Below are 13,106 nucleotides of genomic sequence, written 5' to 3'. Positions count from 1 at the left end.
AAATAATATTATTTTAACACTATTATTTCTACTATTACACACTAGAAGATTTTGTTATTAGCCTTGGCACAGACTTTCCTCCCTCCAACAATAATATCTCAAAGTTTCTTCAAGTAATAATGACTAGTTCAGTTTTATTTAAGTAGAATCTATCATTTTTGCACACTTTCATGCTTGCTTCCCTTCCACTCTCTTTCCTCCAGTCTTCTATTTGAACACTGTAACAACTGTGCCATCTTCTGTTTCCTCAGCTTACATGCTATTACACTAAGGACATCATTCTGAGATCTTGCCAGGTTTCCCAATGGTTGTACCTTACCAGCTGAGTGGTCCACTTTCTCATCAAATGATAAGTTGCAATGCCTGGAATATTGATTGTTAACAGATGAGCCTTTAAGTTTCTTAATGGTTTTTACCCAGTTTCTTTGAACAAAATCAGTCTCCAGTCTTCTGATTATGTTCAAGGAGTCTGTCAAGAGTTACTACCTATCATGCTCTTTACTGTTACTGGTCACCCAGACAAGTGCAAACTGGAATGCCACACATCCTGCTCTGAATGAACTGAATCGCAATGTCCAAGCTATAGGGGGTACAGAATGCAACCATGAGCACAGCAATAGGAACAGCCAAACTAACATCTATTAACACTCTTCACTTTTGGCTTAGTACCATATCCATAACACAGAGACTGAAAACAGTCAAGTCATGGGTTAGTGAGGCCAAGAAAGAAGTAGAGAAGATGTCCACTAGAAAACATCAAGAGTATTGAGTGAATCTTGGAAGATTTCATTAAGTTAAGCACAATGAAGACTGGCAGCTGGATGTGGAAGGAAAGGTAATGGACTGGTTCAAAACAGCCAAAGTCATGGAATGGATATATGAGCAAAGACCAACAGTAATCACAGCAACAGAGTTTCATCAGGAAATATGTGGTGTATGGGCAGAAGTCATGTGTAGAGGTGGTCATCTAGTGTTTCACTGGTCAACAAAAGTTTAAAAATATTACTTTACTGACAAAACTTTACCACATTTTCTACCTTAAAAGATATCCCAAACAAAAAGAAACTAAGTCTGAATTAGGTTTTTTAAAATCACACTCTATAAAAATTACTAAAACTTTACTTCATATGACAACTCAATTGTTATTCTAATTCCCGAAATGACTCAACAATAAAATCCAAGGGCTACTTACAGTTGTTTTTGATGATGTATCAGCTTGAAATCTTGAAAAGTTGCTCTCATTATGTGATGGCAGCTCTTTTAAAAACTCTGCTATAGACTAATTCATAAAGACATACTTTAATTACAGTTAAGTTGCACTAAAATATATCAATTTGATACCATACTACATATATATATAAGAAACAAAAACATGTAAAATTTTATTAGTGATCAAGAAGGTTGATTTTTAAAAACATGCAAAATTCATCATTATAAAAACATTAATTATACCAGCAGTAATCAAATCCTATAACAAAAAGTACATTTCCCAGCACTAAGAAATATCTAATAAAGTATAAATAAAGATGGCTTAAATGTGCAGATGACAAGAAAAACATTACAAGTTTCTTTGCAAAATTCTTTACAGGTCACAAAATACCAACAGTTTAATAATAAACCCTAAGAAAACTGATTAAAACAAAGCTCATATGAATGTTTGTCATTAGATATAATCTCTGAAATAAGTGATACTTAATAGCTAACTACCATTTTACTTGCTGTGATTAATTAACATGCTAGGCAGTTATTTTGAAAGCTCTGTCAGATAAGTTTATAAAAAACTTTGATACTCAGATTTGTTTTGCTCAGTTAAAGTGATTCTGTTTATCTAATGTTATTTTTGATATTTAATTTCTTTTTTACAAACCGATGATCAAATATCAATAAATATAGCAATGAATGAAAATGCAAGAAGCACTAGTAAACTTCATGTTTAAAATTCCATTTAACTGTTGTTTGATATCGGCCTCAACTTTCACAAAATACATTAATCCTAAACTTCAATCTCGGTTCACTTTCAAGCATGGTCATTTTCTAAGATCTTTATATAAGTAAATTCAAATTACTGATAATACTATTCAATGTTTTAAATTTATGATAATAGTATGTTAAGCAGTTTCTTTTTATGATTTTAAACCACTAAGATATACACAATCAAATAAGAGTTTAAAAGAGTTCAGTAATACACAGTTCTATAAAACAGATGTCATATAATAGTTAGATTAAATGTAAATACTAATTTATTGCATTATCTGCATCAGAACCAATCTGGGTCTATACTCTGACTGATCTTCCTCACTACCATTTCTATCCCTATAAGACTAGAAATCGTAAAGCTTTAACAAGTGGTTTACAGTATTTAAGCTCCTAACAATTTCAAGACATCTGAATTTTAAATCACCTGATATCCTTACCATGTTCAAATGAAAACAACTGCCCTTCAAACATTCAAAATTTAATTTAAAAAATGTGTTTTGACAAACAATTGTACTTCTTTAAAACAATAAAAATTTATAAGAACATGTTACAGTTCACTTAAAGTTATTCTTATTTACTTATTAGGCAGCATCAACAATTAGAAAACTTATTCATAGGAACATCTGCATATAGCTTTAAATTTCATGCATTTATTCATTCAAAAAGCATTCAAATACTCTTTTAAAGTCAGTGGGCTCATACTAGATTACTTAGAGGCAAACTTTAACAGAGTTTGATTTTTTCTCTTGTATACAAAAGCACATAAATGTATATTCAATTATGTAATTATTGCTTTGACAGTCTATAGATGAAGGTAACTTGACTGATAAAATTGAAATAGATACAAGGTGATTAAAACTTACCATTTTTTATTTTGGGGCAAATGAAATAGAACTATATAAATTAAACAGTCTGTTTATTGTTTGTGTTTTTTCTTTCAGGAACTATTGAAGCTTCTTTGTAGGACGCTTGCAATTACACTTACAAAGCACCGCATTAATATAATTTCCTAAGTTTTAATATCTCACAAAACTTTTGAGTGCACTTTGATACGACTATACTACAGTCAATCAGTTCTTGATATTAGCAACGTTTCAGTTCTTTCTCAAGTGAGTGTGATCCTATAAAAGAAAAATTAAAAAATTAAAAACCAATTTACTTTAGAAAAAGGTAACTGGTTTAATTATACAAACTATAAGTGTTACATAAATTTCTAGATTATACTTATGAAAATTCAAAGAAAAAAGTATCTACAGGCAAAGAAAAAAATTGCATTCATTTTGTTCAATAAGGACAATATCCTTGTTAGTTTTCAATGCAACCCCACAAAACCCTTGATCCTCTAATATGGGGTACCAATATAAAAATTAAAAAAAGGAAATCTGAACATGTAATTTCAATCATCCATTAAACTTTTGTGCTAAGTTTCATGTAAATCAGCATAAACAAATCTTAGAACCTTTAAAAGCCTCTTGGTTTCCCACTTGGAGACTCTAGTACTAAAATTTAAAAAATCTAAATATACATGTATATTTTGTCCTCAAATTCAAAATTAACAGAATCAAGAACTCTACTTGATCTTTTCACCATGGATAAACACTCAAGGTTTTATCAACAACCACGATTAGATCCTCCTCTTTTTCCATAACATTCACTAAAACTGTCAAGTCCCTTTTGAATAAGGAAGTCTTCTCATAAGAATCAGTTTTTCTCAGAATTTTGGTATCACCACTGATGCTAGAAATATTACAATCCAAAAAGTTGCTATGATGTGCTTATATTGTAATTAGGGATGTACTGGTACTCGGCCAGATATTCAGCCCCAGCCGGGTATTGGGCTATCCAGTAATACTCGGGTCTGGCCGAGTGTCAAAGTTAGGCATCTAAACCCTAATCTTTATGGTAACTAATGTGATACTGAAAGTTACAGTCAATAATTGGTTTAGTTAAAAAAAGTGTTCCATGCAACAAAAACTGACCGCCCACTGAAAGAACAATAGGGGTTAATAACAGGCATGGCTTGAAAAGTGGATTTCTGGGGAAGGTGGGGGGTTTTTGAGAACAATAGGGGTTAGGGTTTGAGAAGTTGAAAGTAAAACTTGAATGTTCTGTTGGTGATTATTTGGCTAAATGTAATAAACGTCAATTTTCTTTTTCTTTCTAATTTTTGTGTATGATTTGGGGGGGGCAAGAAGAGAACTCAGTCCCAGTTGACACCTGTCCTCGGCCAAAGCTTAGTGACTGGGTACACGGACTCAGGAGTCAGCCAAATTTTACTACACGTGCATCACTAATTGTAATACTGCCAATTGAATTAATAAACCCACTTCTTTAAAGTTAACAATACAATAAGCCAAACAAAAAAGATGTGGCTCCAATTACATTTATTTCAAAATTAGGGTAGATAGGTAAGTACATTTTTTTTAACCATTCCCAATACATTTCACTTTAGTATTTAACACAGTGAAATAGGGTAACAATAGTTTTCATGAACTATTTATTTCTTTTGAAAGATACAATTTAAATACTGAATATGATCTATATACAAGGGGATAGTGTTGTTGGGCCAATGAACACTATATGTACCAATTTTCAAAGAAAACTGTACATTTTTAAAAGGAAATTTTGAATATTTTAGATATTTACATCAGCAGAAAAAATATAGAAATATTTTTGTTTCACTTATCTTTTTGTTCAGGTTTTGTTTGAAAAACATCGAACTTACTTTTGAGTGTTACATTAGGAAGAGCTCTGCCCTTTGACATCAGTACTTCAAAAGTATTAAATGCCCACTTGGTTGTGGAATCAATGACAGCCTTGGCTTCAGCAAGATGATTATCCTCAGAATATTTTTTATATTTGAAAATAACATTTTTTCGTGTTGAAAGAGGTTTTAACTTCTCCAACTGACAAAGCCCCACCACCAATATAAAACATGTTTATCTTACAACCCACGAGTTCAGTGCTAAGAGAAAAAATGTATAACTTTTTGAAAGTGAGCCATGATATTCCTCTAAATGGTTAGTGAAGAAATATTTATGAGGCACAGATGTCAGTATTCATCTGTCATCAGATGTAACTTTTTTTTCAATTTATACAGCAAGCATGCTCACAGAAAGACACCGACAACTCACCATGTTAAATGGAGCTCATAACAATCAGAGTGCCTTGGACAATTATGGTATGCCTCTGTCCATATAAGTAGTTTTCTTTGAGATAAACAAGGTCACCCAAGGAATTTCCAACTGCACTCATACCTTCAAAGGTGGGATAACTATCTTGAAATGTTTATCACTAAAAATAATTATGGTTGGTGTCATTTCACTAGGGCCAATTTGGTAATCAGAATCACAAAATTTTGTTACACCTTATCAACATTTTAGTTTGGGTTATTTACACTCTAAATACACAGTATAACATTTCTTTATTAGTTTATGGTAAGATGCCTTAATACTGAATTCAGAGATGATGAATAATTTGTATTAAACTACAAAAAATATAGAAACTTTTTCCATCCAGCACTTTTAAGTACTAATTAGAATTAAATAACTTGCTATCTTGTCAGAAGAAAAGTTTTATGTTCTCATAAAAATACCTGGTTGGCTCAATAAGAGTATAAGGGATAAAAGTAAAGAAAAGCATTAGAAATTTAATAAGCTTAAATTCACTGCTATGATGAGAGCTGCAGAAGGTTATAGCAGATCAATAGACCTTAAGCAATCGAAAATAATATACAAGAAAAAAGGTTGTCCAAAAATGTGAAAATTAACATTAAGGATTTCTCTAAATACATTAAGGGTAAGCAATATGTTAGGATGGGCTTAGAACTTCTGAGGGGTGATAATGGAAGACTTATGAGATGGTTGGGTTACAAAATTTTATTTTTTTCTTCAGTTGATACAAATGAAGACTTAAGAAGTATTCCTTACCCTGAAAAGCTGCTAAAGGGAAGCAATATAATGATGAAATCCCATAATATATATGACTGATTAATGGGATCCCTGGGTGTCAAATGGCTAGGGTGCAACAGACCATAGTGGTAGTTTGACCTCATCCAACATCTGGCAGAATCTGGAATTGTAGAACAGTTCCGTGGTAGGCAGAGAATCACCTACCTCTTCACCTTGAAACAGAAATTGGTAGGGAAGAACATACCAAAATCCATCTCCACTTACACACACTTCCAACCAACACCTGCTCTACCACAAACAGACATCCAGCAGATGGTAGGAAGAAGGAAAGCCTTCATGGGATGACATCTCCAGTCCAAACCCTAGTGGAATTGAGTATGATTCTTCCAGCTCATGGGAGGAGGAGGAGGATACCTAACTGTACACAAGTGGGAATAGATGTGCTGCATCCAGCTACAATGATCACCAGATCCGTTGGGAACTGACATCCAGCAGATAGTAGGAAGAGGGACTGCAAACCTGGGGTGCATCTCCAGTCAAAACCTGATAGCCTTGGGCATTTTTTAATCCATTCCATTGTAGGATGAGAAATACTGGCCAGAAAATGTGAGAACTTACTTAGCGGGACTAATTGTACATCAGGTCTGTGGTAGGAAGGGCGTCACTCAATAGACATATGATTCTAATCGTGACCAGGCCACCTCCAACCAATACCAGACCCACCAGGAATGTACACCCGGAGGATGGTAGGAAGAAGGAATACCACAGTGAGAAAAAGCAATCTGTCAGATATATATATACATTAATACGGCATAGTGCTACAACCAAAACCTGGCAGTATCTAGAATTGTACATCAGGTTTGCAGTAAAAAATGCTATATGCCATCGTCATCTGCAGAATGCCACCACCACCCTATTCTCAACTGTGTGGTATGATGCCTCACTCAGGTGGACAGGCCTCCATGATCCACCACCCTAGCGGCTAGGAACTGGTAAGTGGCAAGAACTCCCATACTCCACTAGAAGATAGGAGGAAAAAATGCTAGAGATTCCAGAGGACCACATCACTAGAGACAGAGCAATGGGTGATCGTGATACCCTATTTTGAAAAGCAGAGTTACCATGTCAACAGAGTCGATCAACCAACATCTGGCGGTATCTGGAATTGTATGTAAGGTCCGCAGTAGAAAAGAGTCTCAATGCAACAGAGCATCAGAGATAGACAACATTTCCTGTCTATTTTACTCATGTGTGTCCATGAGGGTACGATCTGGAACAAACATATTTATGAAGCCAAAGACCACTAGAGAGAACTACTAGCGGTCCTAAAGAACACCCCATCTCTACAGTGTGCATAACCTAATCCTGCAACATAATTGTTTCAGCATAGATGACAACTGAAATGAAACATACAACCAACACTTGGCAGCATCTGGAATTGTACATCAGGTCCGCAGTAGGAAAAGCTACAACGTAACTGACATCAAGCATGATCACAGGATGGATAGTGTGAATTTTCAAAAAATGAAATTAAAATAGCTGGTCAGGCACCACTTGTCACAGAGTGGGATTCACAATAGACTAGCAAAAAAGGCCCTTGTAAATAAATAAATAACAAAAACATAGCAAAGTAAAACTAAGTCTATAGTATAAAGGAAAACATTGACAAATTTGCAAGCAATCAAGTCTGTACAGTACTACTGCCAATCAAGAAGTGATTAATGAGTGCAAATGTGGAGAAGGCGCTGGTTATGATAGGGGTTGTGTCATGCTCCTATTGGTGGAGAGTTGCTGCATAATCATTTAGACATGGATATGCAGAAGCGGGTGGAAGGCTAGTGACAAGCATTGAAAATATGTACAGAAGAGGGCAGTACTAATTGAGAAAAGCTATTTTGTGAGAACAGGTACGATACTGTATCAAAACATGAGTTACTGTAAGTAGATCATGATGTACCTATTAACCCTCCTATCATGTTTCAGGTGTACTTAACCCAACACTGGTTTCTCTAACATTAGAGTTGAAGGTAACTCAGAGATTGGTATGTTTGACTGTAGAGGTGAAGTTCCATGGTTTGCACTTCCATTACTGGCAAAAAATAAATCACCCTGTACTTTGGGATCATGGGTATGTTATAAGAATGAAAATAAAATCCCACTGTTTTGTTTGGTGAATAGCCCAAGAATAGGTAAAGGGTGAATTTGGTTAGCTGCCTATCACTTCAAAATTAGTGATGGCTAGTGTGATGTAACTAAACATCTCTGAGTTTATTTTAATAACAGCTTATAATTATTTCTGATATTTAACATAAAAAGAGTAAAACTGTGCACAAAAAATATTTGAGCAATTCATTGCTGTTTCAATTTATTTAAAATTGCATCAGGTCAATATAACCCAAATTATAATAGGAGGGTTAAGACTACTTTGATGAGAGTAGTTCATTGTTAAAAACCATGAACTTTCTACAGTGTTGTTGCAAAATGTCTAGACTTCTGGAATGCTTATAATAATAAAATTGGGCTAATTAAGAAGAATATAGTGTATATGATAAAGATGGAAGTAACTCAAACTGTACAGAAAGCTGGCTTACTTCACACAAGTTATAAGAACATCTCTAGAGTTATATACTTTTAAATACTGTTGTTATTAATTAGAAAAGTGTATTAATTTTAACATGTTGTGTGAAAAAAGATACAAATCTACCAGAATGTAAAAGGACTAGAGAAAGAACTGCATTTAATAACTCCTAAATGTCCTCAATAATGAAATAATTTACTGTGTAAAGAATGAGAACTACATGTATTGATATAGATAGATTACTGAACCATAAAACATACACAAATACATGTGTACAAGTGTATGAAGAACTCTTAATTTTATTTATGTCGGAAAACATTATCTACTTTTATTTTAGGCAAAGTCTACCCTCCTGGTCACTGGGGCTTTATTCCATGGTAAATAACTCCTGACCATGCCTTTGAATGAACTTGAGGACCTATTCCTAAGCATTAAATACAACATACCTCACTCGTTTGACAGGACCTTTGTTTATGAATAACAGCCTAGGCAAGTTCACCTATCACTGTCAATAAAATAACTTAAATGCAGTTTTATACATACAAGTGCCTAATAAATTATTAAAATTGATTGATCTTATAATGATTGTTCTATTAATAAGATTTTTCACATTTCTAGATATATTAAAACTCAATGTTACAATTACCACATAGTACAATAAACTTAAGGTGGGTATTAAGGTAACAACATTAAGTTATACTTAATCAAATTTTTCAAATTGTCAATAACTTTGGCTGAAAAGAAAAAAAATGGTGTTTAGACCAATAGTGGGGGTGCTAAAAAGTTGTATTCATGTAGGGATTATCCAAAAAATTAATATTTTTATCATACCCATTTACATGAATTTATATACATAGATTGTTACTTTTGTTAAGAAAAAAACTTCACAAATTTAAAAAATAAAGATGTAAATAAGCAACCACAGTTATAAATTTGATGCTGAAATTACGTACTCAATTATTTCTAAAAATAAGTATTGTCCTTAACCCTCAATAAGTCACATGGTAAAATGGAGCATATATTTCATCGCCTGGGGTCATTATGCTCCTAATGTAGTATTTAAATTATTATGAAGCTTCAATCCTTAAAATATGTTGTTATTTTTGTCCAAACCCATATTTGGCTTATGATATTAAAAACCATTGCAGAGACAGTAAATCCTTTTCTATCCATCTGTATAAAATAAATGCCAAAATGGCAATATGAAGAGGTACAAGAAGTAATATCATCTAAAACAAACAATTAAACAGAGAAATACCAGAAAAGATGTAGAACAAAAAGACACATTTTAGCTACAAACTAGTAAAAACACTTAAAATCAAGTAAATTAGAATCACAGGAAAACAAACTGATCTTGCAAAAAATTATAACCCAAGTAGTTACATGGGATAAAAATGACCCCAATCTGAAACTTTGCAGAAACCTACAACTGCAGAACACTGATGAAGACCGCAACACAGACAGACACATAATTAAGGAAACTACTGTGGGTGGAGCTAAGTAAAGTGCCATCTATCACATAATAATTAAAGAAATTGCAATGGGTCATAATGACTCCACACAACAAATTGAGGGTTAAATGTAATATAATGATTATAGCTGGTATTATGAGGATTTCAATTTATATTCTTCACATGTGGTAAAGCAGTACACTTTCAGCCTTAACACAGCCTTCGAGAACTTGCTGTAGATGGAGCTCTGACAGAACATCATATAGCTTTATGCTAAAAGCATAAGCAGTTTACTTGTGTGTTTCTACTAGACTTGGAGTATGATTTTATTATATGTAATGCATGGTATAAAAGTAAGGTTTAAAATGTAGTTGTAAAGAATGTGGCAGTTGAAGGAATGTTTAGTCATTGTCTTGTAGTTGAATCTGGCAGCACTGCTGTGGGTGCAATCGATCAACTGATATAAACACAATCCACCAGAGCCATACAACCAGTATCATCATGCTTTGTTCATCATATTGTAAGCATTCATATAAACAGTCCTTGAGCCAGGTGCATTAATTAATCACTCTTATCAAACCTTTCCATTTATGGAACTATTTATCTATACTAAAGAGGAGAACATGATGGACACACTGGAACATGAATTCAGGTATGTTCGCATAAGTTTAAGCGTTATTCACACAAATATTTTTTACCTTTTCAAATAGTAATAAAGTAGTTTTATATTAGCATACAAAGCTATACTACATAATTTATTGAAAATTTAATTTTAATGCCAAATTTCAAATGCCTATAGGATTACTGTGATTTGCTGCATGTATTTATGTATCTATGCCATTTCCAGTTGTAAACAATATCACAGCTGCTTTTTACTGAAATTTTTTAAAAATTTAAAAAAGACAACTTAATTGTGCATTATGAAAGCTAGTCTTTCAAGGTTCAAAAAAGTCAAGGAAATGATGAAGATATGAACAACTTTGGGCCCTGTTAAGTACTCTTCAAGTTTCACTGTTCACAGATTTAACTATTATTTCACATGGATTAAAATTGAATTCAATCAACTGCTCAAAAGAAAACATCTTTTCTAATTCACATAGACCCACAATTCAAAGTGATATGGAAAGAATTTTGTATTCTTTATACAAATTCACTATTGACTAAGATTTTATAAATTTAGAATTTTTTTTGTAAGGTCCCTACTGAGATGCAGTTTTGGAAACTCCACAGCTGCTAATCACCTTTTTCATTAGTCTTATGAATGTATGGGAAATATGGTATATGAAATAATTTGTTTTGCTTGAACTACCTTATGCTCACTGTGAGCTATATGGTCAGATAAGAAACAGTAAAATTAAGGTATTGTCATCCTTAGTTTGAACTACTGACAACAAGGAAGAAAGCTGGTCAGCAGCACCATAACACAGACAATGAAGCTTAGAGATGACCACCACTCTTATGACACACCCACAGCTGAAAATGTGAGGCATATTTTTTGAAAGGGTTTTGATTCAACACTTCAAAGACCTCACAATCAGCAGACCAATGTCTTTATCAACTTGCCCATGCAAAACATTAGTTGAAAATTAGAAATAATGAATGGAAAATGAAAATATTAAGTTTCTATAATTGTTTAAAACACCATAATTTATACAATGACTACAATACTTTTTCTTTTACTTTGCAAATGTTAGCTACAAATATTCGTTTTAGTTTACAACAAGTGTTAAAATACGAAAAACTGAGTTTCAAATATTACAAACAAACATAATAAATTACACCAATACAAGTTGTTAGTTAATCAACAAATGTTATTCTTACATCATAATAGATTCGTATATATATACGTAAAACCTCATTCTAATTATTCTTTTAATGTTGACAAGAAAAATCATAAACAAATGCCTATCAAATGAATGAGACATAATATATCTAATGTTTGTTACAATCAATTATGTTCATTCAAAGCCAAGGTGATGAGTTTTCTCCCCTGGAATAAAGTTATTGTGACAAAGAAACTAGACATCACCTTTAATACATTGTTGGGAATTTCTCTTTAATATGTCTAACCTAAAAATGAAGAAGTTTGTGATTATAAATGTTTCCAGCCATGATGAATCCAACTTCACAACTATTTGGCCACCAATTTTATGTTACTCAAATCATGGTTATTATTGCTTATTATTTAAAGTTAAACTCAGCAGTTCAGTTCTGTTGACATTATTATTCAGATAATGCCTGATTCCACTAACTGTGGTATAGCCATATTATTATTATTAAGTCAGGGCATGAAATTAGTACTTTTACTTTTTATAAGGTTAAACAATAAATAATGTCTGATTTAATACCTTAAGTTTAAGCTAATGTAAAATTTACAACCACAGCCTCTTATAATTTACATCAATTATCAAGACAAAACACGAAAAACTTGACTGGCTTGAAAATTGAATTATAAAGGAGCGCTATATTCACGAAGAGGGATAAAAACTACTCCTCTCCTTCCAAGTTCCAGTATATTTTGTTATTTTACGCTGGAAAGAAAAATAAATAATTGATTTGCTTCCCCCATCAAAAAGTATGGAAGTTTGAGCGCACACTTATAATAATTATCAGTTTCATGCCTCCACCTTAACAATAACAGCCAATGTCAACATACAATCAATATTAAAATTAAAAAAGTAACTGGTATTGGTAAGAAACCCTAGTTACATGGCATGATTGTTTCACTAGTCTTAAGTATTTTACATTCACAAAAAAATGTTTTCAATTTCATAACTTTACCTTACAGATTAATGGTTATTTTGGACTTATAAATACGGAAGAATAGCAAAACAGAAATTATCACTTCGTTACATACAGGTATTATTATTATTATTACGAATCATGACTCACTACATCCTTAATACAGCAATGTAAAATACACATATTCCTTCTTCGCTCAAAAGCTCATATAAAACACCAGGTGTACTCGTATCACAATCCTAGAAGTAAACGAAATAAAAATAGTTAACAACTCTTGATATTATATTAGCAACAATAATAATGTACATTTAAGAAATTGTCTGTAAACTTAGAAATTAAATACATTATAGCACTTTGTTTTGATAGAATGTACCCAGTAATAATAAAATAGTGTATGCTGTTATGCCATTTCGGTTCACTGTATAAATATTGTTGCTTATCTGGTCG

At 32.7% G+C, this 13,106-nt stretch overlaps 1 protein-coding gene across 6 annotated transcripts in view; it reads right to left on the bottom strand.

The window, feature by feature from the left end:
* LOC106467995 (DET1- and DDB1-associated protein 1-like) overlaps window positions 1-12,855 on the bottom strand; it is a 28,063-nt gene extending 15,208 nt beyond the window's left edge. For 2 of the 6 annotated variants that reach the window (XM_013928392.2, XM_013928405.2), the window contains exons 1-3: window positions 12,699-12,848; window positions 2,841-3,098; window positions 1,193-1,279 (exon numbers count right to left, since the gene is read on the bottom strand). In XM_013928392.2, coding sequence (XP_013783846.1) covers window positions 1,193-1,279; window positions 2,841-2,843 — 90 coding nt within the window. In that variant the 5' untranslated portion in view covers window positions 2,844-3,098; window positions 12,699-12,848. Of the gene's footprint in view, window positions 1-1,192; window positions 1,280-2,840; window positions 3,099-4,702; window positions 5,050-5,111; window positions 5,272-12,698 lie in introns of those variants that run through there. The other 4 variants (XM_022396908.1, XM_022396900.1, XM_013928420.2 and 1 more) reach the window with 4 other exon arrangements.
* Between the last annotated feature and the right edge of the window lie 251 nt (window positions 12,856-13,106).

Source organism: Limulus polyphemus, unplaced genomic scaffold (assembly GCF_000517525.1).
Source record: "Limulus polyphemus unplaced genomic scaffold, Limulus_polyphemus-2.1.2 Scaffold84, whole genome shotgun sequence".
In the NCBI taxonomy this organism is placed as follows: Eukaryota; Metazoa; Arthropoda; class Merostomata; order Xiphosura; family Limulidae; genus Limulus; species Limulus polyphemus.
The sequence above is the reverse complement of the archived record's forward strand: the minus strand, read 5'-3'. Positions and strand labels throughout refer to the sequence as shown.